Source organism: Leiobunum rupestre, chromosome 7, assembly GCF_980474605.1.
Source record: "Leiobunum rupestre chromosome 7, qqLeiRupe1.1.hap1, whole genome shotgun sequence".
Lineage (NCBI taxonomy): Eukaryota > Metazoa > Arthropoda > Arachnida > Opiliones > Sclerosomatidae > Leiobunum > Leiobunum rupestre.
In genome coordinates, this window is record NC_143390.1 from 14,922,175 (window position 1) to 14,948,447 (window position 26,273).

A 26,273-nucleotide genomic window follows, 5' to 3' on the forward strand; every position below is an offset into this window, starting at 1 on the left:
TATCGTTAGCTGTGTAAAATGAGGAAAAATTTCGATAATTAAATAAAAAGTAGAATTCTTTTTCTCTTTGAGACATCTGTATAGTCTATACTGACCGCCACTATTTCAGCTCTCCGAATATTAGTCGGACTCCCCACTGAGCTAGAGCTACCCTATCTACTTATCTGTGAGGCCTAAAGAAATTGACAATGACCAATGAAAAATTTGGAAAACTTGGGCCTACCAGGGAAAAACAAAAACCTCTTTAAACTTAAACACGTGTGGCCCGTGTGGGGAATAATTTTCATACATCGTTAGTCTTGCTCTGTATTCTATTAGGCACAGTGCCATTGAAGACCAAAATTTAGTTTGATTAAAATTAATAAAGGTAGAAAAAAATTAAGACCGATGGGGTTGAAATGAAGACTTTAATAGTTAAATTAATTGTGAAAATATTTACGATCATTTTAATTTACCCGATCACGAATATATATAAAAATATGTAAACTTTGATGTTGAGAATATATAATGAAATAATGCTGCCGTTCGATTTCTGTCTGTCTCGTTTATAATTACAATAAAAAATTTATAAGCTTAGCCTGGTTAGGTGACATTTATTTTCGAATATAAAATGGAGAAATAAGGAGAGATTAAAGAACATATAAATTTAAACGAGGGGGCGAAAAAAGGTGGAAGAGTCCTGGACTCGTCGAAAAAATGGATAGGCGGAGGGGTCCGGGTCCAGTGGACTCTCTTAAAAATATACACTATTTACAAGTCTGCACCTGGTAGAGATAAATTGAAGCTTATTCCTTCCCCCTTTCTCTCTCTACGCACCTCTCTCTTACTAAAGCAGCTGGCATCATGCATTGCGAGACGCGTTACGTTTCTCTTTTCCGCCACCGGGTAGATTTAGCGCTGTACTTTCGACAGTCGTTAGCTTGAACCAACACTGCCTTTCGATTCAAACTTAGGGTTGATGGGCTTATGATATAAGAAATGTATATAAAGGTCTAGATAAATTTCGGGGCGTCTAAGCCTAACATAAAATACGGAATTGACACCTAGCAGAGACCGAGGAAGGCCCGTGACCAAGAGCGCGAGCTCTCTTAGCATTTTAGTACTAAGTGCTTGACCTTTCCGCAGGCCGTAGTCTTTAGACACCATCTGTTGGTGACTTTTAGTATAATTTTTAAGTAGGAGACAATGGCTTTCGCGACGATAGCACGAGCTTTCTTACCGATAGATAGCGCCTTATAAGGATAGCTTGCAGAAATTACGCGTTTCTGCTAGCTGTCACCTCCGTATTCACTCCCTTTGAAATATTTTATCTAGACCTTTATATATGTTCCCTATATCTATGCTCCCAACTCTTGAATTATTTAAGTGGTCACGTAGACCAATTGGTTAATAATACGGTAGATAATTTTGAATTAATAAACTGGACACTGGACCAGTGAACCACTAGCTTTTGAATAAAAAACTGGTCCGAGCAATTAATAAACTGGTCTTTGACCCAGTGACCACCGCTAATAGGCGCTTAAATAAATCATCCTCCAAGGTAATCACCAAGAAGTAATATTTCTGAGAGCCAGGACCCGCAAGACATCATTTAATAGGTTTGTTGAAATAATGAAAACTTTTCACCTGTAAACAGAACGTCATGTTTTTGCCAAGCCTTAATATGTCAAAAAAGGCAACCTGGTTAAAGGTGAAAAATTCCCATTGTTTTAACAAGCACTATATAAAAAGTGACTTGCAGGTCCTGGCTCTCGGCCGACTTTAGCTCGACGCTAACGTGGTTTTTTTTAAATCTTTAAAGTAACTTATGTTTAATTAAAGTTGAAGAATGGCTCAAAACTGCGTAATCAAATCGTGTAAGAGTACATACTCAAAAGAAAACATATCTTTTCACAGGTTAGTGTTAGAAATAGTTTTATTTTTACCATAATTTCCAATCGCTAAGAACGCACTAGAAAACGCGTTTCTTTCAAATCATAGAAAGCTAGTTTTTTTAAATAAAAAATGAAGAATGGTTCAAAATTCCGTAATTATTATTTTAGGAGTAATTACTCAAACAAAAACATATCTTTTCACAGGTTAGTGTTAGAAATAGTTTTCTTTTTACCATAATTTCCAATCGCTAAGAACGCACTAGAAAACGCGTTTCTTTCAAATCATAGAAAGCTTGTTTTTTTAAATAAAAATTGAAGAATGGTTCAAAATTCCGTAATTATTATTTTAGGAGTAATTACTCAAACAAAAACATATCTTTTCACAGGTTACTGTTAGAAATAGTTGTTTTACGAGCAATGGTTATGGGGGAAACCAGTGTACAGTAATGGTTTATCGCGAATATCTACGTTAGTATTGTATGTACGGCTATAAACCCAATTATGAACATTAGGGCCCGGCTATTTCCCACAAAAAATGTTCTATGAACATTTTACATCGTGGTGTTGTATTCGCGGTTTTAACGTTGTACCCGAAACGCGTCTTACAACTTTGCGCCTTCGTTGACTTCAAACGCATCCGCCGCTCTTCATGTAACCGCGTTCAAAATTTACCACCCAGGTAACTCTTGTTATTTTTGCAATAAATCGCTTGAAAATGAAGCTATTGTGAAGGTTGTGTGGGACAAAATGATGGGAAAGTCGGAATAATGGGTCACTTCAATTTAAGTTCATATTGACTGCCTTAAGGAATAAATCCAAAAGGCCATGGATTTAACGATAGTAATCGGGTTTTTCCGTTTCAAAATACGCAGTAGATTAAACCGAGGCTTAAGACTGGGCAAGATTCAGCGCCTTAAAATTTTCGTCTACTTTAAAGATACATTCTGAATGAACCAATGGATGAAAAGTTATGAAACTAGCTTTTAAATAAACCTTGAAACTTATTTCAAGTCATATTTATAATTCACTGATGACAAAATTCGTGAAAAGTATTAATATCGTTCCGAATTACAACCTACTTTCTAAAATCTCATTTTGCTTTCTAATACGCGCGTTGACAACACTAACTTTACCTCAGTGGCGTAGCGTGGGGGGGGGGGGCAAAGGGGACCATGGCCCCGGGCGGCATAGATGTAGGGGGCGGCCTGGCAAATTGAAACCAACGCGGCCGGCCGATATTCTGGGTCAGAAAAGTGACATTGGCGGCAGCCGCTGGCAGGCGACTATTGCAGTGTTGTCACAGGCCCTTAAGGGGTCTGAGTGTTCAATAACTGGTGGCTTTACTGAGGAGTCGGGGTCCGGCACTTGTAACCCATAAGGGCGGTGGCACACCGGGAGATGTTAGCTGAGATCAAATGGTCCGATCTCCGACCTCCGACTTCGGTCAGGTAAGGGCTGGAAACTAAGCTTCAGCTCAAGCTAATGGAGAGGGGCCAGGCATCCTGTCGCCTAGGCGGATTTGGTGGCCTGCTGTGGGGCGGCGGGTCTCCGTATGAGGCGCTGTGGCCCGGTTTCCCGGCTTTGTGGAGCCCATTGGGATCTACGGTGCCGATCGTACCGGGTTACGCTGGACCGCAGTGTGCCCGTTGTCCCCCTTTAGTCCACCTTTTCTTAAGGGCTTTGGCACCTCACCTATGTAGTTAAGGTGCTGGATTCCGATGCTAGAGCACCCGCTCATGTAACCCACTGCTGTGTGCGAAGGGGCGAATTGGTCAACCCATTGTTGAACCTTCTGCTGGGAGAGCGGCTTGCGACCTTCAGTAGTAGGGTACTACTACCCATGTTGGTTTTGTCACCTGTTCGGGCTGTGGACGCTGGCGTAGGGCATTATGATGATAGGCCTCCGGTGGTGTGGTTCTCTTGTTACCGGTACACTGGGCTATAATTTCTGATAATAATAATAATAATAATCAGCTAGGCTAATACCCAAGGCACCACCTTAGGCCTAAGTCATCAAGCGACTTTTTAAGCCATTAATTCAGGTGGCCGGGTTACAATGCGTAGGAGGGTGGTGGCAAGCCCTGCATGCCACGCGTTCGAGCCAACAGCTCCCTACACTAACTATTACCGTTAACCTCGATGCAGTTATGTCACACCGTGCGCTGTGTTTATGAGATTTCTATGCCGTCAACAGAACAGTCTACGAGTCTAGCCGGGCAGCGCGCGGTGTGGCAACACTGCAACAACCGCCAACAGAAAACAGTCGACGAGTCTAACCGGCTCGAACGAAACGTCAGTTATTGTTATTGAGAAGCGCGGTGCAGTTACTATTTAAAATCTACAATGTCGTTCAGATTAACAAATCTGGGTATCGTGGCAATCGAACAAGTGGTACAAATTAATATTGACCATTGCATAAAAGAGTTCGCGTTGCAAAAAACACGCAGAATAAAATTTTAATTTTTTAACGACTTGAATCATTTTGCAATCAACAGAGTATCACAGAATTTTTGCCTACTTTTGGGGGGGCGTCAAATTTAGGGTTGGCCCCGGGTGGAAGAAATGCACGCTACGCCACTGCTTTACCTAGACGAGCAGATGCTCGGTTATCTACATGGTGCGGGAAAAATATTATTTTTGAATGTTATAAAGCGATAAACGATTATTCAAGACGATTTTATATTACATTTAAGTTCATATAAACGGGAAAAATTGTCAGTGGAATATTTCTTATATCATTTGGTAGGTTAATTAACGTTTAATTATCGCCAACTTTACATAAATTTCAATGGGGCGGGGAAAAACTTTTAACCAAGTTACGAGCGAGCGAACATCTAGAGGCAGCGCAGATGGCGTTACTGTCGTTTTAGCCAAGAATCTAATCGGTGCCTTGTCAGCCATTCGATTAAGCGTTCTAGTTTGTTGTCCGATTTCTATGCCCAAAGCAAGCGAATAGTTTTCGCCTAGTGGCTACTGTTCAGCGTTGCTATACGTCCTATAATTATAGGAAAAATCTACAATTTTGCCACAAAAATTTCGGGGCATTTTTCCCGATTTTTCGATATTGATGACCTATAAATCCTATAATCTGAAAATCTCTTACTGTAAGCATTAACCGTCGAAGAATTTCTCGGATCGCAGCCGACAAAATAATGCGATGAATAAATGTGTTTTTATTATTTTTAATATTTTATTTGTTTTTATTTAGTCATAGAGAGAGAGGGTACATAATAACGCCTAAGCATGGGCAAACTACATCCTATGATGTAGTTTGCCCATGGCTTACGCCAGTAGAGACTTCTGTGGCGCCCTCTAAAAAAACAGAAAGACATAACACATAATACATATAAGATAAAGGACCCAATCAATAGGCGCTTAAATAAAACATCTTCCCAGAAATTGCCAAGAAGTAATATCTCCGACAGCCAGGACTCATAAGTTACTATTTATATAGTGCTTGTTGAAATATTAGAAAGCTGGGAACTTTTCTCGAACATAACATGCCAAAAAAATTACCTGGTTAAAAGGAAACACTTGTTGCATACCGTACTGCAAAAGTAATACGTTTAGTTCTAAAGGAATTAGTTTTCATCTTTTTCCGAAAGATAATTTTATACGAAATGAATTAACACTGCCTCCATGAGAAGCCTTAAAATTGCCCGGTAATATAAAAATATTCCGTATAATTTTAATTATTTATACCATAAGAGGATGATAATAAAAAAAATCTTCTTATACTTAGTTTTAGTAACATTATATATTTTACCTTAAAATATATTATCGAAAATTAACATTAGTATGTTCCTTATACACGCGAGCCAAACTCAGCCGACGCAAAATTCTCGTGAGGGCAAAAACGCGTCTCAACTGGCTTAAATATGACTTTTCGGCTAGCCACTATAACCGTTTAACCGACCGACCGGAAATAGTTCCTTCCCAGATGAATTTGGAGAGATTTGTGAAAACCGAGTATCTTTTATTGAAGTGTCCATTAGCTTAACCAAAAGTAAATAAAGGGAGAAAGTCTATAACTGCCTTCAGATTTTACCTTCCACCAAGCTTGACACCCTTTTTGAAGAGCTAGTGATCACGTGATATTTCTAACCAATAAGGATAGCACATTACGCGCGAAGTAGTGCATTTGTGGTATTCCGGTCCGCGCTCAAGATGAAAATTTTGAATTTTATTCCCTGGCAACCATGTCACCGCCTCGCGATTTCAAATAGTCTCTCTGTCAAATGCTAACCATTATTTCCTTCGATAACGGTTGATTTAAATTAATAATTACTATATCAATTGCAAAATAAACAAAAAAGCTCGTAGCTATAGCTATTATTTCAGTTAAACTTGCAATTTGTTAGGCCTTAACATCGTAAATTTACCAATTAGTCCCGATCTCCGCTCTTAGATGGCGCCACGCTCTCCACGATTTAAGTGAGCGTTATTCTAGTTACGGTTTACTACTTTTCAAAAGTCGTGTTATTATTTTTAAAATGTCGCATTTTAGTTTCTATCATATATCTACTTTATTTAGGAACTAAATTAACCAAATTATCGAAAGCAAAAGTTTAATATTCACGTATTTTATAGATAACTATTTTTCATCGTGGCAGAGTACAACCGATACCTTTGTGTCCCTGTAAAGAGGCGAGGGGGAAGTCATTTCCGAAGCCCAAAAATTTTACCCCTCAAATAAGACGTCGTGCGGTTGGACCCAAGTGCCAGACTTTCTCCCCCTATTTACTTTTGGCTTAACACGATAAGAACCCTTTGATTTAAAAGGTTTTATTTTACCATACGTCAATGGGTTTATATTTGAAAGTGAAATTTTATCAAACATCAGTGGTATATCCGATGCAAAATTGAAATTACCGCCAAATACAATGTGTCCTATAATTTGAACTGGAAATCTAAAATTTTTAGTCCTTGAGCCTATAACTTGATTTTGGCTATCTGGCAACGCTGCTACTGTTGGCAAAACTTAAACGCCCCGAAAAAAAATTAGTACGGTTCGGCCTCTATAAACAACGTAAGTTTTACGAAAACGTTTTTGACATTTGGTTAACCGTTAAAGTACATATCAGTCTTGTACTAATTAATAATAATGCCTGAAACAAAAGACGCCAATGTTGTTAAGATCGCCGTTGAAATGCCCGATCAAAACCCACAGCTCATATTATTCGACCAGAAACGGCCATTAGCAGCTATCATACAAGATTTGTGTTCTGCTTGGGGGTTGAGTGATCCAGATCAGTACGCCCTTCAGTTCTCTGACAACGCTTTAAACTACATTACTGAGAAGAATAGAAATGATGTCAAAAATGGTAGTATACTTCGCTTGGATTATTCCCCTACCAAAACTGCTCAAGAGATCTTGCAAAAGTTGAACTTTGGTACTACGGAAGAGAAACTAGCACCACTGGAACGACTATCCAAGCTCTCCATCGACTACACTTTCGCCTTAGAATTCATAAACAAACAGGGACTTGGACTCTTAATAAGCATGGTAGAGGGAGGAACTTTTGGTGGTCCTCATTTGGCCTTTACTTTAAAATCTTTTGTTGAACTGATGGACCATGGTATGGTTTCTTGGGATATCTTAGAACCAAAATTTATTGAAAAAATTGCATCTCAGTTGAACATCTTTAACTCTATTGCCGAAATCTTGCAAGAATCCCTGGCAATTTTAGAGTCCTTGGTTTTAAATAGCTCAAGTAAATGTTCTTTGGTCGAAAAGGAAGTAACTATACCCACCTTGATCATGCATTTACAATCGACTATACCGGAAACTCAAAAAAATGCCATTGCCCTGATCAATGCTCTTTTTTTAAAAGCTGATGGATCAAAACGCAAGGGTATATCTGGAACATTATCTTCGAGGCAAATCCGAAACATAATCTTGACAAATATTATTCAAAAAGAACATTTTGGAACCGAAATGGCTCATCAGTTATACGTTCTACAGACTCTGCTTCTTAACCTGATTGAAGAAAAAATGATGACCAAAGTGGATCCTCAAGACCCAGAAGTTAGAGAAAAAATACTGGAGCTAAGGAAAATTGCTTTCGACACAGATGTAGATGTGGCAGTTACAACCTCTGTTCGAAAAGCGGGTGGCTATGCAAAAGATTATAAGAAATTGGGCTTCAACAGCATCGTGAATCCTGCGGAAGACTTCTCAGATTCACCTCCTGGAATATTGGCCTTGGATAATATGATCTACTTTGCCAGAAATCATACAGATAATTATACCAAAGTAGTACTGGAAAATTCATGCAGAGCTGATGAACACGAGTGCCCATTTGGTCGAACTAGCATCGAATTAACTAAGCTATTATGTGAAATTCTGAAAATTGGAGAGCCCCCAACTGAACAGGGAAAAGCATTCTACCCCATGTTCTTTACCCACGATTATCCCTTCGAAGAATTTTTCTGTATTTGCATAATGTTGCTGAATAAAACCTGGAAAGAAATGAGGGCGACCACTGAAGATTTTGTAAAGGTCTTCAGTGTTGTGAAAGAACAAATTACCAGAGCTCTTAATGCTGAAAACCCACCCCCAACTCTGGAAAAATTCCGCATGAAATTAGCCATGTTGACATACAGCGAAATTATGAATTTGTGGCAACAAGAAAGATCTAATAGAGAAGAATGGGAGAGTCAAGCCAGGCCTATTGTCGAACTTAGGGAACAAATTACAGGGGAAATAATGGATCTGATACAACAACAACGTCTTCACTATCTCTGCGAAGGCAAAATGTTCACTAAATATTCCAGTAAAGGTCAAAGGATCAAGGACAAGTTTTGGTACTGTAGGCTGTCTCTCAATCAGAAGTCATTTCATTACGGTGAATGCGAAGAAACCAATATCCCAACTCTAGAAGAATTACCACATAAGCTTCCAGTTGTAGAAATCAAGGCTCTAGTGATGGGTAAAGATTGCCCTCACATGAAAGACGTCAAACGCACGAAATCTACATTTTCATTGGCATTCTCTCTAATTCCCGATTCAGACCAAGAACCCCTGAATTTTGTGGCTCCCAGTGAAAAGGACTTTGATTACTGGTGTGATGGAATCAATGCTATATTGGGTAGCAAAATGACCAGCAAAGAAGCTAAAAATGACTTGGAAACTCTGATTAGCATGGATATTAAACTCAGACTACTGGATACTGAGGGAGTAGACATTCCTCAACACCCACCAAACATTCCCAAAGAACCTACAAATTACGATTTTTACTACGATTTTAAATAGGCTTTTATATGATAGTCAATAAATGTGAATGGATGTAATAGTAATTTTATTTTGAATGTTTTAATAAATAGATATTATGACTATTTTGCATTGCTGTTACAATTATGATTTCACCAGTAGAATTACCTATAAAATATTAAAATAAATTAATACTAATTAATACAGGCTAGATAAAGTTATAATAAGAAGTATACAAAATATCTCTTATATTGGAAGCTTGAGGTAGGTTGCAATTAGGTAGAGCTGTGAGAGTACTCTGCCTTTTTTAAGGTATAGTACTGGAAACCTTGAATAAGTAATTGGAGAATACTCCTCAATTACAGGGTACCAAGAAACAGCAGTTCCATACCCAATTACTCAAACAAGCTGTTCTCTAAACTCTTGGAGCATGTATTTTCTGTCCTCATTGCTTCAAAGTTCAAAAAGGGGTTTTTAAAACTTTTGGTAGAAACAGTGGTTTATTTAAATTAAAGGAATATTTTTCAGCATTGAAAGTTACTTTTAACTCTTTTTAAATTTAATTTCATAATTGAATAAAAACAGCTCCTAATCAAGTACTCTATAACCAGATTCGTTAAAAATATAACTAGAGGTTTTTGTAGTTACTCGACTCGAATAAGAGAAAGATTCCCCTTCATCAAGTACTTGATTAATTATGAAAAATTTGATACTCTATTCCCTAAAGCCACTAATCGCACAGCCCCATAATTAGGACAAATTTCTAACCAAACTGTAGAAATATACACTGCATAACTGAAAATTATTTCACCTAAAAATTAAGAAATTTTCACATTTTTCAGTTATTTATAAGCCATATTTTACGCAATGCAAATATTTCAAACACATTGACGATTTAAAAGATCAGATTTTACCTATGAAAATGCATGAGTCAAGCAAATAACATACGAAGCCTTCCAAGAGATACTTTATATATACTTTTTCAATAATATATCAGAGGTTGATTTAACATCAAAATTCTAATCAGTAGCAGAACTGACAACACTATATTCATCATATATACAAAGAAATTAGCTAATTAATATTGGATGAATATTTACTATTAATTGACGGACGCTCCTTCAGATTTCTTTTTCTCTTCAACCTACATTTATATTTTTCAGAATTAGATACTAAAAATACAATAAATAAAGTGTTCACTAGTATCTAAAAAATCAGAATATTTCTATCAACACATCGACTTCAGTAGCAGAACTGACAAATGGATTTTCATCATGTTACAGCCTTAAACTCAAGATACGGACACAATCCTACCTCTTGGCTTTGCACCGGTGATTCTAAGTGAATGGTTACAGGACCGTCATTTTGAATATGAACTTGACAATAAGCTCCAAACCTTCCTTCTACAGAAAGAAATTTTACTTTAGAAATAAACAATAAAAACAAATGCAACTATATTTAAGCTTAAAAAATCAGAAAGAATTATCAGCAAAAAAATATCAGTAGCAGAACTGGAAAAAAGAACTCATCATACTGACGTATATGACAAATAACCATTAAAAATCATTTTACCTTTAACAAGATCTGGAATGTAAGATTTCTTTAATTGTTCTAAAAAATCATGGTAGAACTGCCGAGATGTGTCAGGTGCCATAGCTTGATGAAAATCTGGTTTGTTCCCTTTCAGATGACAATAAAGGGTGAACTAAATAATGATATTGATAATTAATGAGCTCTAAATAGATAAATGGGAAACAAATTAAAATGATATCCTACCTTCATACCTGACTAACGCATAAGACTTCATACTTCTTATCTTTAACACTTTCATTCCACCTTTTCCCTTCATTATCTTCGTAGATACGGGTATTCAATATTTTCCTTATGCTTGAAAGTAAAAGAACATTCTTCATACTCTATCTGAATCCTGCTTGTCAAAACTATTTCGATACTTACATATACTCTACATCTCTTTTAGTGTCATATTTCGAAATTCCAATAAAAACGCATATTCCTTTCCCAATTGAACTAACAACCTCATTATCCACTAAAATACAAAATAAAATTTGGAATATAAACATTATGTTGGTATGGAAATGCTTTAAAATTGGTATTAATAGAGTAGTACCATTCTGTCTTTGACTATAGCCACACCTTTGTGTGGTAAAATTTCTTATCTGTAGCAAAAAGCCTGGATGTCATTGTCTCACATGAGCAGTGGTACTACTCTATCACTGCCTTCTCTAATATTAGAGAATGCAGTGACTCTATAATAAAAGCCTTATAATTAATAATACCATAGAAGAAGAGTTGGAACGAAACATGCTTTCAAAAGCAGGCATTATACATAAATTTTCGAAATATTGGCAAACAAATCTGTAACCTTTAGGTTAGATTTTAGGCATTATAATCAATAATAAAAACTATTCTATGCAATATTTTACTGAGGTATTTTAGGCACTCTGAGCGAGTAGGCGACGCAATGTGCCAGAGAGTAAGCCTTGACCCGGCCTGTACCTTTGATTATGCTCATTCAATATCAACAACTCGCTAAATAAAAATATTACACTTACCACAAACGCTGGCTTTCTGTACTCTTTGAATTAAAGCTTTCATAACAATTTTTAAACTCAATAGGTTTGATGCAAACGGATTGACTAACTACCTCTTGGCTCAAACACTCACTAAAATAAACGATAGTGAAAACTGAAAAAGTCTGAAAGAAAGAATATATACTGTCTATGTATAACAGACTGGAAAAACTGCGTAGCAGAGCTGCCAGCATAAGAAATTCATTTCCCGTGATCAAAAGGCGCCTTTCATTTTTATGATGATTCTACAAAAAAGCTTGGAAGTCATTTTTCGGTTTTTAATTATTGTTAGTAAGTATTTACAGGAAACTATGTAGTTGGAATGTCTAAGGAAGATTTTTACGGCCGTGATGAAGCTCGTAGAAACGGGCGTGTCTTAAAGCGGGAAAACTCACAAGAAAAACTCTCGCGCCTCGCTACCCTAATTCGACGAAAACTCGTCATTAAGCCTAGTCATGGTTATTATATTAATAGCTTACCTGATTATCTCTTTTCATAGCCGTCTAAATATAATTTAGACGGCTATGCTCTTTTATAACCATAAAAATACCTGAAATTAGGTATCACTACACTTCTTTCGCGAAGAACATTATAATTACTTCAAAATATTAAGTACGATAACAAATTGAGGTTTTCAAATCCATCATTTTATAAGCTTTTTTGCGCGGGAAGATCGCCTATTTGTTACCATGACGACGCATTCTTTTCGCGTCAAACCTCGAGACAATGAGTTTGTAATGTCGTGTTACGTCTTACACTTGAAGTAGTTAAGCCCCGCCTTTTTCTCGTCGCGCTTTCGTATCACCGTCCCAATGGAACCTTAGACATTCCAAGTGTATACCTCTATAGTTTCCGCGTTGAAACCAGTGGCTTGGCGATTTTTTTCCGGGAATTGAATTGCGATACTGCGCTAATTAAGCCGTGGGAAAACCAAGGAGCTGGCAACTCTGCTGCGTAGTCGCTTTGCTGAGTGATGTCACTTCACTGAACTAATATTTTAAACTAATATTAAACGACGATTCTTTTCGGATAGCTGTCGGCCTTAGGTCATGTTGATTCTTATGGTACGCACGGCTTAAGCTGCAAAAAGAGCACAGGAAGATTTTCACGCCACGTCGTGCACTCGGATCCGCCGGTGTACCTTCTATTCTGGAGTCTTTCAAGAGATGATGAAAAACGTCCTGATGGCCTGTCGCTGGTTCCAGCGCCGGCCCTAGGGTGGTGCGAACGGTGCGACCACACCGGACGCCGTCATAGGTGGGGGCGCCGAAACGGGATCGGGATGACGGGAACAATAACTTTTGACCGAAAGACCGAAACGCCTGACCTCGCAACGAGATTTCGCACCACCAGAAAAACTTGCTGGGGCCGCTACTGGCTGGTTCCGTGGTCCTGACTTAGAGACACGTCGTGCACTCGGATCCGCCGGTGTACCTTCTATTCTGGAGTCTTTCAAGAGATGATGAAAAACGTCCTGATGGCCTGTCGCTGGTTCCAGCGCCGGCCCTAGGGTGGTGCGAACGGTGCGACCACACCGGACGCCGTCATAGGTGGGGGCGCCGAAACGGGATCGGGATGACGGGAACAATAACTTTTGACCGAAAGACCGAAACGCCTGACCTCGCAACGAGATTTCGCACCACCAGAAAAACTTGCTGGGGCCGCTACTGGCTGGTTCCGTGGTCCTGACTTAGAGACGAGTCGGGCCCCCGATTGAGTCGGGCTTTTTATGCCCGACCCTGCCCGAGCCCGCTTCGGTCCGGGTCGGGCAGAAATAAATTTTAATATTTACGGGTCGGGTCGGGTCGGGCAAATTTATTTTTTGAAAATTTCGGGTCGGACCGGGTCGGGCTAATTTTCAATCAGGGCGGGTTTTTTTATTTTAAAATTAAATGGACCGGGTCGGGCCGGGCCAATTTTCAAAAGGGCCCGACCCGACCCGCGACTGCGTTGATCGTGTGAAATGTTTCGGCCCTTCGGGTGTTGTACGAAGAGAGAGAGAGAGGAAGAGAGAGGGGGTGGGAGAGAGATAGACGTAATGAATTCTGCGGGCAGGCTCCCCGCCAGCAATAGGCACAAGCAGGCACGTGCCTACGTTGAAAAAGTGTAGGCCTACTTTGGGGCCTCTAAATTTTTGAAACGGTGCCTATTATAACCCTCAATATTTTTAGTTACTAGTTTGTAAAATAAGATTTGATATTTCCATTTTTAGCCTACTGAGAGTAATATAACAGATTGGAAACGAAGAAAATCAAAAGTTAATTTTATCGAAATGTACTATAATTAGAGTACGGTTGGCAACGCTGTCCGTGATTATAGATTTTCCCCTTGAAAAAAACTTTTTCTTTTGAATTGACTGATAAGAGATGGTGACGCCGGGAGGGGGAAATACGTCATGCTAGGCCGCAAAGTGCAGGGACACCTGTCTTTTTGCCTCGGTGTCAGTGAGAAGCTACAATACACACAACAAAGACATTTAGTTTCTTGGAATTTGACGACGTCAGTGAAGAGGACCAGAGGAGGGGATTGCCAAAACTGGATTTCTCTCTTTCTCGTCCCAGCAGAGGTAAAGCCCAAGCCTATTGCTTTGATAGGAAGGGGTTATTCTTTCAAATATTGAGGGGAATTTGGGTATCCCCTTTTCCCCTCTTTTGCGAAGTCACGTGATTTCAGTGACCATCGAACGGGGTCCGTCAGTGATTAGGACCTCGCGTTTCGTCAATCGTCATTTCGTTTTCGTCTCCTGAGCAAGATAGTTCTCAATTTCGAATCTCTTTTGGCCAGAATTTAACTAGATTTAATAGTTGATTTTTCAACAGCCTTTATCAAGGCTAATAAGCTATTGTAGCTTAATTTTCCAAACCGCCTTTTTCAAGGCTAATAATCTATTTGTAGCTTAATTTTCCAAACAGCCTTTTTCTAGGCAGTAGAAATACTGGATTTGTGAACGGATTTTCGGATTGGAAAAATATGGCGAATAAATCTTCCCACCAACTAGCCTATATATTGTATTTAGACTACACTGAATTAAAATCTCGTGGATCAATAGCGTGTCAGGTTAATGGCCACCATAGACTTGACGTAATTAGAAATAGAGAGGTATTATCTGCATACGTGGAAGTCATAATTTTATGTTCTCAACAAGATTTAGCACTTCAGGGGAATACACGCTCGGGAATACATCTGCCGATAAAATTGGAAACAGAGGAAATTTTATTGAAATTTTAGAACTTCTGAAAAGAAATTGTCCTGATTTGAAAGCCCAATAATGCAAAATATATTCACAGCACTGTGCAAAATGAAATAATTGACATTTGTGCAAATTTAGTAAGGAAAATGATTGTCGAAGAGGTCATCGAATCCTCTGTAATTGCCGATGAAACCCGAGACAATGCAGGGGTGGAGCAGCTAAGCGTTTGTATTCGATATACTAGAATAGAAATAGGTGTCGTAGAAAGATTTCTAGGTTTCACTGATTTACATAAGTTCGATTCTGAGAATATCAGCTTGGCAATTATAAATCTTTTGACAGAGGGTGGTTTAAAACTGGAGAATTGCGTTGGACAGACATATGACGGGGCAAGTGTAATGAGCGGTCACGTAAAAGGAGTGAGGGTGAAAGTAGAAGAGGCTGTAGGCGGACATTGTCCGTACGTGCATTGCTACGCGCACTGCTTAAATTTAGTTTTAGTTGACTGTTGCTCCAAAATATTGGCAGTTAGGGAACTACTTGGTTTGGTTCAGGCCATATACAATTTTCAAAGCAATTCGGTTATTAGAAGCGAATATTTTGAAAACTCCCAAAAAGATCTGGGCTATGAGATACTTAAAATGCCACAAAGCTGCGACACTCGGTGGTGGAGTAAAAAAAAAGGTGTTAGTGTTTTAGAAATAGACTCGATTCCGTAGTTTTAACGTTAGAGAATCTAATTGAAAACGGAAAACCAGAGGAAGCTACTGAGTGTCGTGGGTATATATTCCAATTACATAACTTTAACAACTTAATATTAATTGTCGCACTAGACGAAGTATTAGGCGTAACGAATTCCCTGTCGGAATACTTGCAAAGTTCGAAAGTTATTTTAACGGAAGCCGTTGCCATTTGCCAAGCTACCGTTAAGACCTTAGAAGAATGTAGGAACTCGGAACGTTTTGATTTAATTTGGGTAGAAGCTACTAAAATCGCAGAATCTGCTTTTATTGCAATACCTGATCGTAACAGCGAACCGATAGCTTTACGGAAACGTAAAATAATCCCTAACAAGAGATTAAAACATAGTGTGGTAACGAGTACAACGGAAGCAAAAACCCTGATTGACCAGTTGAGGTCCACCTATTTCGAATTAGTTGATAAATTTATTTCCGAAATGAAAATTCGACTATTGGAAAACTCTGGCTTATTCAAAGGTATAATGGCGTCTGACCCTAACTCGGAAAACTTTCTTAACGAAAACGATATCGTAACCCATTGTAACACTTATAATCGGTTTCAATTCGACCTGAATTCGTTAAAAAGCCAAATTAAAATAGCCAGAAATTTAATTATCCCCAAGAAATTTACCAGCGTAATCGACTGCTTCCACTATTTAATTAAAATGGCAGATGGGTTCCCCGACCTAGTGAAATACTACAAAATTGCTTCTTGCATTCCTGTGGCAAATACAATCTCAGAAACACGTCTACGGACAACTATGGGAGAATTTAGGCTTTCAAATCTGGCTACACTGTCGATAAATCGTGATTTGTCGAATTGTTTAAAAGAAAACCCAAAGTTAGTAGTCGACGAATTTGGAAAAAAAACTAATCGAATAGTGTCATTCCTTGATTAAAATGCCTTTAAAAAATTCAATGGGAAAATAGAAATCATGTCAAAATTTAAAACATTTAAATAAAAAAAATCCTTGAAACTCGGGAATTTTTTAAATAAACATTATAGATGGGGCCTCTAATTCAGGCTGGGCCTACGTGCATAAAATCCCTGGCGGGGCTACTGTCTGCGAGCAGCGCGACTAGCGTCTATTGACTATCATTTCAAGGTCGTCTCAGTCGTCCGATTCGCCTAAACTTCTCTTACGTTTCGTTTAGGTTTTACTTTTAATTTCACGGCGTTAAATTGCGAATAAGCCTTTCTATAAAGTCGGACTTGTTTTAATGTATCGCTTTCGTCACGAGATACGTAGGAGTTCAGTTCAGTTTTGAAAGCTAGATCTTTATAAAAAGGGCGACTCGTCGAATTTTACTAGCTCTTCATATAAAATACGAGAGGTCACGTGATTACGTTAGATTCACCGTGCAGTTAAATATTTTGGTTTTTGTTGAGCTCGCGCGAAAACGCACGATACCCTCTACACGGAAATATTAGGAAGCGCGCGAGCCCGTTTACGCTAAAATATCAAGACGCGCGTGGAACTTTTTAACAAGTTGAATAAGACATAAATAGAGTTTATGCTAGCGTCAATTGGCTATGATAGTTGAACGTCTCTTCTACGTCACGAGTGACGCGCCCTATACATCTAAACAAGAAGGCCAATGTTACTTTATAGAAAGGCCTATTTGCAAGTCGCGTGTCTCGGCGTACTTTGAAACAATATAGCTAAAAGAATTCTAGATATTCCCGTGTCACAAACGAGTAACGAACGTGTATTTTCCAGCACGGGACTGACACTTGGTCCTCGAAGAACGAATTTAAAAGGTTCAACTCTTTCGCAACTAACTGTTCTTCACAAAAATTGTTTAAATAAATAAATGCCTCTTGTTATATTTTGTTTTGAATATATAAAATGAAAAAAAGCGTCATGCTCTGGGTGGCGGCGGTTCTACGGGTCTTATCGGCAATTATCTGGTTTTCGGGTCTTGTCGGGTTTCCGGGCCGGGCCGGGCAAAATCGATTTTTTAATTTATCGGGTCGGGTCGGGTCGGGCAAAAATTATTTTCATTTTTTTACGGGTCGGGTCGGGAAAAATTTAATTTTAAAAATTACGGGTCGGGTCGGGTCGGGCAAAATTTTATTTTAATTATTTCGGGTCGGGTCGGATCGGGCAAAATTTATTTTTACGTTTTTCGGGTCGGGTCGGGCCGGAAGTGGGCCCGACTCGTCTCTAGGTCCGGTGGCAAATCCCTCGTCTGGGATTTCACGTGTACCGACCCGCTGGCACCCTCCTACTTGGCTACCACTTCCTCAGCCTCTCTCTGGGCTGCTACCCAGGCTGAGGTTTGGAAGAACAAGAAGTACGAAGGTCTCGAGTCACGTTACCTGTTCAAGGCCGTTGCCATTGAAACGCTAAGCTCGGTCGGCAGCGCGGGTTTGGCCCTGATACACTCCATTGGCCCTAAGATTCGTGAAGTGACAGGAGAGCCCCGATCTATGGAATACCTGATGCAACGCATCGCCATCGTGGTTAAGAGGGGCAACGCTGCCTCCGTTTTTCAGCACGTTCCCCGCGGGTGCTTCACTTGAAGACTTTTTATTTTCATTGACTTTTTTATTTAAAAATTTATTGTATCATTTAGCAGATTTCATTAAACTTTATTTTAATACAATATTTGCCTCTGTTTTTACTCCTCTCCAGCAACAAAATCCATCTTATCCTTCCTTTCAGCTTGAACGACTCATTTACAATCACTAAGCTTGAAGTTTTCAAGAAGTTGAAGGGGCTCTCTGCACACAAAGCCCCAGGACCGGACAATTTACATCCAAACTTGATAAAACAAACGGCTAATCACGTTACGCTACATCTGACGTAGCGGTCGGCGGCGGAACGAATAAATTAACCGGCAAAATTTCGATTAACAATAAAAAGTTTGGTTAACTGTTTTTTATGAACATTTTATACGAATAAACAACGATTTAACATGCAAAAATATTCGGTTTTTTCGTATATTTTTCGGATAATTTGCGGTTATGAATAAAAATAAATAATTGGATAATTTCTTATTCAAACGCCGATCTCTAATCTGACGCATAATTTTAACCTTAGTCTAGCCACAAGTGACATTCCTGAGTGCAGGCGCACAGTTTACGTCACCCCAGTTCCAAAAAAAAGGTGATCCCACCTTACCTCAAAATTATCGGCCAATTGGCTTAACCAAGTGGTAAAAGTTCTCGAATCAATTATCAATGATAAAATCCTGAAACATCTATTGGACTAGTCCTTTTTCACCCCCAACCAACATGGTTTCCTCCCTTCGGGTTCGTGCACTACAAATCTCTTAGAGGCCACTAACATCCGGACCAAAGCCCTGGACAACGGTCCACACCACAAACTCTTTGAGAGAGTGTATGGTGGCTGGTATTCATGAAAGACATCTTCGTTGGATTCCGCGCGTTGTCATAAGGCGAATCCATTCTCCGCCTTGTTCAATAACTAACGGAGTACCGCAAGGCTCTATTTTGGCTCCTTTACTTTTTGCAATCTATATAAACCGCCGACCATCTGCTGTTTTGCATGCATTCCCTAGCCTTTTTGCGAACGATACAAAGTTAATTCAAGTTCTAAGCGCAACTGATTCTTCGATTAAGATTCAAGACGATCTATATCGTGTAAAAACCTGGGCTAACGAATCTGGCCTTGTCTTTAATGCGTCCAAATCAAACGTCCTTCACCTGAGAAGAAACAATCCTCGGATTATCTACTTCCTTGCCGGGCAAGCCATACCACCAATTAGTGCCTGCATGTTCGCGATATTGGTGTTCAGGTGGACGAGCGTTTATCGTTCTCAGAACATTGTCGCGTTGTGGCGAAGAAAATTAATATGTTTACAGGGCTAGTCCGACGATCCTTCCACTTCAAAACGCCAAAACTCATTAAAGCTATATTCAATGCTTTTCTAATTCTGCTGCTTGACTTTGCCTCACCTATTTGGTCGCCTCATCTCAAAAGAGATTACAATCTTATAACTAAATCCTTAAACAAGCTCACAAAACTTGTACCTGACGAAAGACGACAATTCCTATCTTCAAGTTCGGCACCGTAGCAATGACCTAGGATAACATTTTTCCATACTACATGGCAGCTGTATTTTAAACGATAAAGATTTCTTTGAACGAGCATCAATTCAGAGGTCACGACAAAAAATTGTTTATTCCGCGCACGAAAACAGCATTTCGAAAACATCACTTTACAAGCCGTGTAATCCCGCGATGGAACTCACTCCCTCAAAATTTAATATTTGTAAACTTTGTCGCTCTTTCTAAACCAAATTCGAAAGACATTTGAGTGCCTATAAGCGAACCCTGGTGGCTTTGGTGCATTTCATTGAAGAAGAAGATGATAAAAGAATATTCTTTGGCCAAATCGCGGAGATAAAATTAAAGACTAAAATTTATGGCGAAAACCGCACCAAAAAATATTGAGTGGTTAATTTTTAATAAAATAAAGAAATTTGGGGAAATCGAAAAGCGCGCGTCCGCCGCGACACCTGGTGAGAAGTCGGTGAGACAGAAAAACAACGTAAAAGCGCGCGCTGCTGAAGACGCAAAAAATATGTTTTGCACGCGCGGCGCGTTCCAGTTATAAGAGACCTAAGCCTAAATTGCGCGATTTTAAAAGTTAGGATAGTTCGCAAATCGCTCATACGGGGTTAGGGGTGCTGGCGGCAGCCCCTAAGATGGCGGCGAAAATTCAAACCCAAACACCTGGCGTTATTATTCGTTTCAACGTTTTGGGCCATAAGCTATTTTTTCAAGACAAAAAAAGGTACGTGTTAGTATACTGAACGTCTTGTTAATCTTTTGATACGGAAATAAGGCCATATTTGGAAAAGCTTGGCCGTTCCCCTTTAAGGATCTACGCTTCAAAAGGTAAATAAACATTTATTTATAGCGTTCTTAGTACTTTAAAAGGTGATATATTTTCTTCTATGAATCAATAACGCTTTTCCATAATTATTTATATGAGTGCCTACAGCCTACATTATATATAAAGAAGGCCTGAACATTTAATAAAATCAAAAGTTACGTAGGACCAAAAGTGACATAATAACCAAAAGTGGTAGCACTGGTCAAAGTTAGTGTATTTTTTTACTTTTCGTCGTTCTGTGGAGATGCTATCACCATCTACCTACGATATAATACCATAGACTAAAAAAGATCCGGAAATGCGACAATAAATAGTCTTTTATGTGGTCGATCTCGAGTCGAGCATTCATTAAACCTTTAGCATACGAAAATACAGGGATTGTCACACTTTTGCTAATTATGTCACTTTTGATAAAATGAACAACCAAGTTTCGACAGAGATGGCGACACTTTCGTCATCCACCGACCAAAAACAGTTATAGCTACAGCTTCTTATCGGGCCGCTTCCCGCCATTCGAATTTCTATGATATATTTATTCATAAAGAGAAAACTTGCCAAGCCAAGCTTGAGGCTTCTTGCAAGCAACAACCTCAGTACATGAAACAATATAAAACATTTGAAACTATAAAATGAGTAAAAACTGCAGTAACCCTGGGAAAGTGGTTTTCATTGTATTCGAAATAATTATCCCTATAGGTCTCTATATAGATTCTTCATTCTCAATACCAAATCTAGGTAAATGAATGACCTGTATCCTAGAATTGAAAACTGTACTCCCCCAATACCAGAAATACATTTCTGCCAATACGGGTTCCCCGTCGCACCTAGGGTAACGTAGCTCGAGCTAAAACTATAACCTAATAGCAAAAGTGGATCCACTTTTGCTAATAGCGTTTTCCATTGGGCAGCTCCGGGGGCTCTCGGATCGCCCCGAAAAACGTCACGTTTTCCATTGACCTGTTGCTCCCTCGTGGATTGATCTGAGCTGCCCCGTCTCCCGTCTCCCAAGGCTGAGCGAAATTTTCATATCGCTCGGATCGTCAATGGAATACGAACTTCATACACTTTTGCTTGACTTTCGGAAGATAGCAAACGATACGCCCTCCCTTAAAAATTTGAATTTCATTGGGAGCAATTAGATCGGTCCTCCGATCTAGAGCAATAACGTAGGAAACCAAATCGGGTCACTATCGGGGTGGTTTCAATGGCAAACGCTATAAGCCTGTAGCGCCATATTACGGCAGGCACTAACTAGATTAACATATATGCGTGTACAGTTACTTCGTCAGTCTGTTATAAACCGTCCATGGTTAGACGTTCGAAATAAGAAGCAGTAACGGGTTTTTCTTTGGTTTAGTAGTGGAAACTGATTTTAATTAGTGGAGGAAACTGAATGATTGATTTTAGTAGCAAAATATTGTAATATCTAATTTACCATTATTTGTCTCTTTTTTACTTTAGGAAAAACAGTATAGTTGTGTTTGGAAAATTAAATTGAGCGCTTTTACTGGTTTCATTGGCCGCGTTCAGTGACGCTCAACGGAGGGGAAATTGTTAATTAACCATTGATCTCCGTTTGCAATCATAACGCCACGTCTGTTGAACGCTTTTTTACGATTGTTGTAAATTTTATAAAATATCGTATGTCGTGTCGTCTGCAACTATCCTTCTCCAGTGCTGTGACGTCACGATTGCGTTTATCAATAAAATAACCGGCTCTTCCAGCCGCTAGTAGTTTGCCCATGCTCTCCGTTGGCAAACGAGACGTCAATCCCGGAAGTGAAAAAAGTCGTACAGTAGCGAATGCCCATTCAACGGTCCAACCGTTTGCTGTTACTGAACGCGGCCATTGTAAAAATGAAATTTCTGCGCTCCAGATAGAGAAGAGTTGCTGTGGACGGTTGCTGTAAACGGTGTGAAGCCTGGAAATTGTCGGCTTATGTTTAAACCATGAACGTGACTTCAAACTCTAAACTACGATTTAGTTTTAACGTCTTCAAAATGATACCACACATTGAAATATATAACACTGCAGTTACGATATTATAGGAAAAAGAGGATATATACGGCTGCCCCATGGCAAAACCTTCTAACCAACAAATTTTGGAAAAATTAGATTTTTATGCATCAGTATTACTAAGGCATGTACAAAAGTACGGTAAAAGTTTCAGGTAAAAGTCATAAATATTTAACTATTTATGACTTAAAAAATGGTTTTGGATTTTATAATTTTCGCATTAAAAACCACGTTAAAATCTTTTAACTTAGGTTTTGAAAAAGTCAAATATCTCAAAATTATGATCGTGTTGGTTAAAAGGTTTTGCCATGGGACAGCCGAATAGGTAACCGTGTATCAGTTTACTGCGGTCAAAAAGGGACAGGTATTTGAGAGGATAATAAATAGTTATAAAAGGAATTATTTTCGTATGTATTGTAGTTTTTCTTTTACACTCATGCGCAATTTACGAGACTAGCGCATACTTTTTAAAATTGTGTCGTTTTTGACTGTCGTCATCTGGTGACCGACGTGGTATGTATGTATCAGAACATACTAAACAAGTTGGCAAGCCAAAATATACCTCTCCTCGGAAGAATTGTCCCTAGTGGTATTAATTTATCGAGATAACCCTTAAAGATATATCTCCGCAATTCAGGGTTATTTGCTAAAAATGTTATCCCAGTTCTATCCCGCCCGGTATAAAATTTTAATTATAATTAAAATAATTGAGACGAAACGACCAATTTTAATTTATTCAGAATATTATAAAATAAGTAGTTACAACAGTGAGTTAGACGTACTATAACAATGCACAATTGAATTAACCCCTTTTTACAGTAATAGTTTATCAGTTGAATATAATACGAAGCAAATTTTAATGAAAGAAATATCTACAGAGGGTATTTGTATTTTTCTCGCTTACGAAATACTATAGCCACACCTTTAACGCTCATTTTATTTCAACACTTGCCCTTGATGAAGATACCGTAGAAAAGCTATTTTCGACATCTGGTAGTGGACGACTCGTAGACTTCCAGTTGACGTTGTGACACATACCGCATGAAAAAGACCAATGCCGTCCAATTTCCAATATCATATATTGACTCGCAAACCCAGGACAAAAATGACTGTATTGGGAATCGTAGATATCGAATATCTACACCAAATGTATTAACAAGAAGCAAAAACCTTACCATCAACAAAGCACAAAGAGCCACTTGACTAAACGCAACCTCGAATATCAATAAACGTTAAATGAACGCCTTCGCTGTATTGCAACTATATTTAAGACGATTATAAAACCCGTAAATAAATAACAAAAAACTAACAAAGTGGATCACCCTTTAACCCTCTTATCTCTGCTAAAACAAGATTTGACCTTTAAAAGTTCATACTTAAAAAATGTAGACTTTAAAAACCATTAATATACTGTTCCGCTAAGCTCAGTTATAATTTTCAAAGAAACGTAATGTGTATCGGTGGTTCTGTGGTAGAACATTCGCTAATCAGATAGAAGGGCTCGGGTTCCAAACCTGAGCGGCGCATTTTTTTTAATCAACAGAGAAGACGTTACATTAGAATATCTTCGATGCAATAATTTAAATGGAACACGAAATTTTGTTCTATTTTAAAAACCGAAATTTAATACTCTGTTAATTTGCAATAAACGCTTCCGCTTAAGCTGAGCTTATAATTTTCTTTGCGCCGTAGCATGTATCGGTGGTGCTGTGGTAGAACATTCGCCTATCATACAGGAGGGCTCGGGTTCGAATCCCGCTCAATGCGATCGCAAATTGATACTAAGACGAATACCGTTAACAATTGGTGGAAACCCTGCCATTGGAAGTTGAGATGTTGCCATAACACTCGGTTAAAAGTAAAAAAAAAAAAGGAGTTGGAGAATACGCACCCATAACAAACGTAGCGACGGTGGGCGTTATGAAAAAAAAACCAATGTAATCGCTGTTAAAATTGTTCTATAATTCTTGTGTTTACGTAGTCATACAATTTTCTGTTTATTAAAAAAAAACCCTAATAACTTATTTGATAATACCGTTCGTTTTTAAAACTTAATTTTATCTTGTTTTTTTCGATGTTATCAACAGATGTTACGTCATCTGACATATTTTGTACTTTACCTTTTTTATCGAATTAAAATCGTTAATCAGTTGAGCGCTAATCCTAGTCTTAATAGGTTATGGGCTTCCACGCTGCTCTGCGCGTAAACTCTGTACGTTGAGTTCGATATTCGGTTAACCCTACGCTACCACGATGGACGCGGTGCGGTTACACATAAAGCCGTTGGACGGAAAGACTGGTTGGACGACCTGGAAGTTTCGAGTACGAATGGCACTGGGTATGGTGGACGGAGCGGACGACGTGATCAACGGAAGTCTTACGAGACCAGCTCAACCAGCGGCAACGGCCACATCCGCGGAGGTCAAACAATATGACGCGCAACTTGCGAAATATAAAGCTGCCGAAAACCACGCCACTTGCATTCTGTTAAGTTCGTTGCCCGACGATATATTGCAAAAAGTCATGCGTTTCACGAAGCCATCTGACATTTGGGAAGAGCTGCATAGGCTGTTCGACGGAGCCGCCGAAGAAAAAGTATTCGATTACATGCAACGTTTCATCGAGTATAAACCGAGTCCGAACGAAGACGTGACCACAATCATTTCGAGTTTACGCACCTTATGGTCCGAGACCGTCGCGGAACTGGAGCGGTCTAACGTGGATTACAAAAATACGTTTTTGATTTGCAAGATTTTGAGCTCACTTCCAAACTCCTTTTTCCCGTTCAAGTCGTCTTGGAAACTGCTCAGCAAGTCCGATCGCACTATCGATAATTTGACGACTCAACTATGCGCTTTTCAGAGAGATCTATTGAACTCTTCACTTTATGACCATACGGAAGAGGCACTCGTCATCCGGACGAAATCTACTAAAGCTCCCGGTAAAACCAAAGAGACAGAGGACGGAAGATCGAATCCGAAAGACCGTTACAAGAACTACCGGTGCAACTACTGTCTAAAGAATGGTCACATAGTCCGATATTGCAAGAAATGGATTAAAGATGGACGACCCGACAAATCACAGAATCCAGTTCCCGGTGGGGGATCGAAGAGCGATGACGTCACTACATCACATACGCAATCGAAGTCACAATCCTCCAACATTGCTTACGCCACTACGGCAATGACAGTCAACGGCTCGGTATTCTCAACAACATCCTTCGACAATGGTTGGTACGTCGATAACGGCGCTACGACGCACATCACCTATGATCGAAGTAACTTCACATCCTTCGAGGCTTTCGATACATCACACGGTGTCACCACGGCGAACGGCCAATGCGCTAATGCTGTTGGAAAAGGGACAGTGGTGATAAAATCTCAGATTAATGGAAATACGATGCAGTTGGATCTGAAAGATGTCTGGTTAGTTCCGAAGTTCCAGAAAAACCTTTTCTCAGTACTCTCCGCGCACGATCACGTTCCTAAAAGCAAATTTCAGTCGACTACCGAAGTTTGTACTTTAGTCACTGATGGTAAAACGCATCTCATGGGTACTCGACACAAAGGAGGAGGACTTTTCAAGTTGTCAATTCAAGTAGTTAAGCCGTTGACGTTATCCGAGACGAATTCCGCGGTAAGCGAAAATTTGTTGCAATTGTTCCATGAAAGAATGGGCCATCAAGATAAGCGGCACGTGCGACAAGTTGTTGAACGAGAGTTACAGATGAAATTGCCTTACGACAATTCAAGTTGCGAGGGATGCCATTTTGGTAAAGCT

The 26,273-nt window shown here is 39.2% G+C and overlaps 2 protein-coding genes and 1 non-coding gene across 8 annotated transcripts in view; 1 reads left to right on the forward strand and 2 right to left on the reverse strand.

The window, feature by feature from the left end:
• Dtd (D-aminoacyl-tRNA deacylase) overlaps positions 1-13,021 on the reverse strand; it is a 68,889-nt gene extending 55,868 nt beyond the window's left edge. The window contains exons 1-8 of one of the 6 annotated variants that reach the window (XM_090180980.1): positions 13,006-13,021; positions 11,661-11,771; positions 11,044-11,134; positions 10,872-10,974; positions 10,660-10,792; positions 10,402-10,490; positions 10,188-10,231; positions 9,165-9,255 (exon numbers count right to left, since the gene is read on the reverse strand). In XM_090180980.1, the coding sequence (XP_090037106.1) occupies positions 10,190-10,231; positions 10,402-10,490; positions 10,660-10,792; positions 10,872-10,974; positions 11,044-11,134; positions 11,661-11,703 (501 nt within the window). In that variant the 5' untranslated portion in view covers positions 11,704-11,771; positions 13,006-13,021 and the 3' untranslated portion in view covers positions 9,165-9,255; positions 10,188-10,189. Of the gene's footprint in view, positions 1-9,164; positions 9,256-10,187; positions 10,232-10,401; positions 10,491-10,659; positions 10,793-10,863; positions 10,975-11,039; positions 11,135-11,215; positions 11,355-11,660; positions 11,774-13,005 lie in introns of those variants that run through there. The other 5 variants (XM_090180983.1, XM_090180979.1, XM_090180984.1 and 2 more) reach the window with 5 other exon arrangements.
• Positions 6,874-9,206, forward strand: Ced-12 (engulfment and cell motility Ced-12). The gene has a single exon (XM_090180978.1). The coding sequence runs from the start codon at positions 6,979-6,981 to the stop codon at positions 9,127-9,129; it is 2,151 nt and encodes a 716-aa protein (XP_090037104.1). The 5' UTR covers positions 6,874-6,978; the 3' UTR covers positions 9,130-9,206.
• LOC149934863 (small nucleolar RNA snR61/Z1/Z11) lies at positions 10,299-10,368 on the reverse strand. The gene has a single exon (XR_016472713.1). It is a non-coding gene; the product is annotated as a small nucleolar RNA snR61/Z1/Z11 (small nucleolar RNA).
• Positions 13,022-26,273: the final 13,252 nt, after the last annotated feature.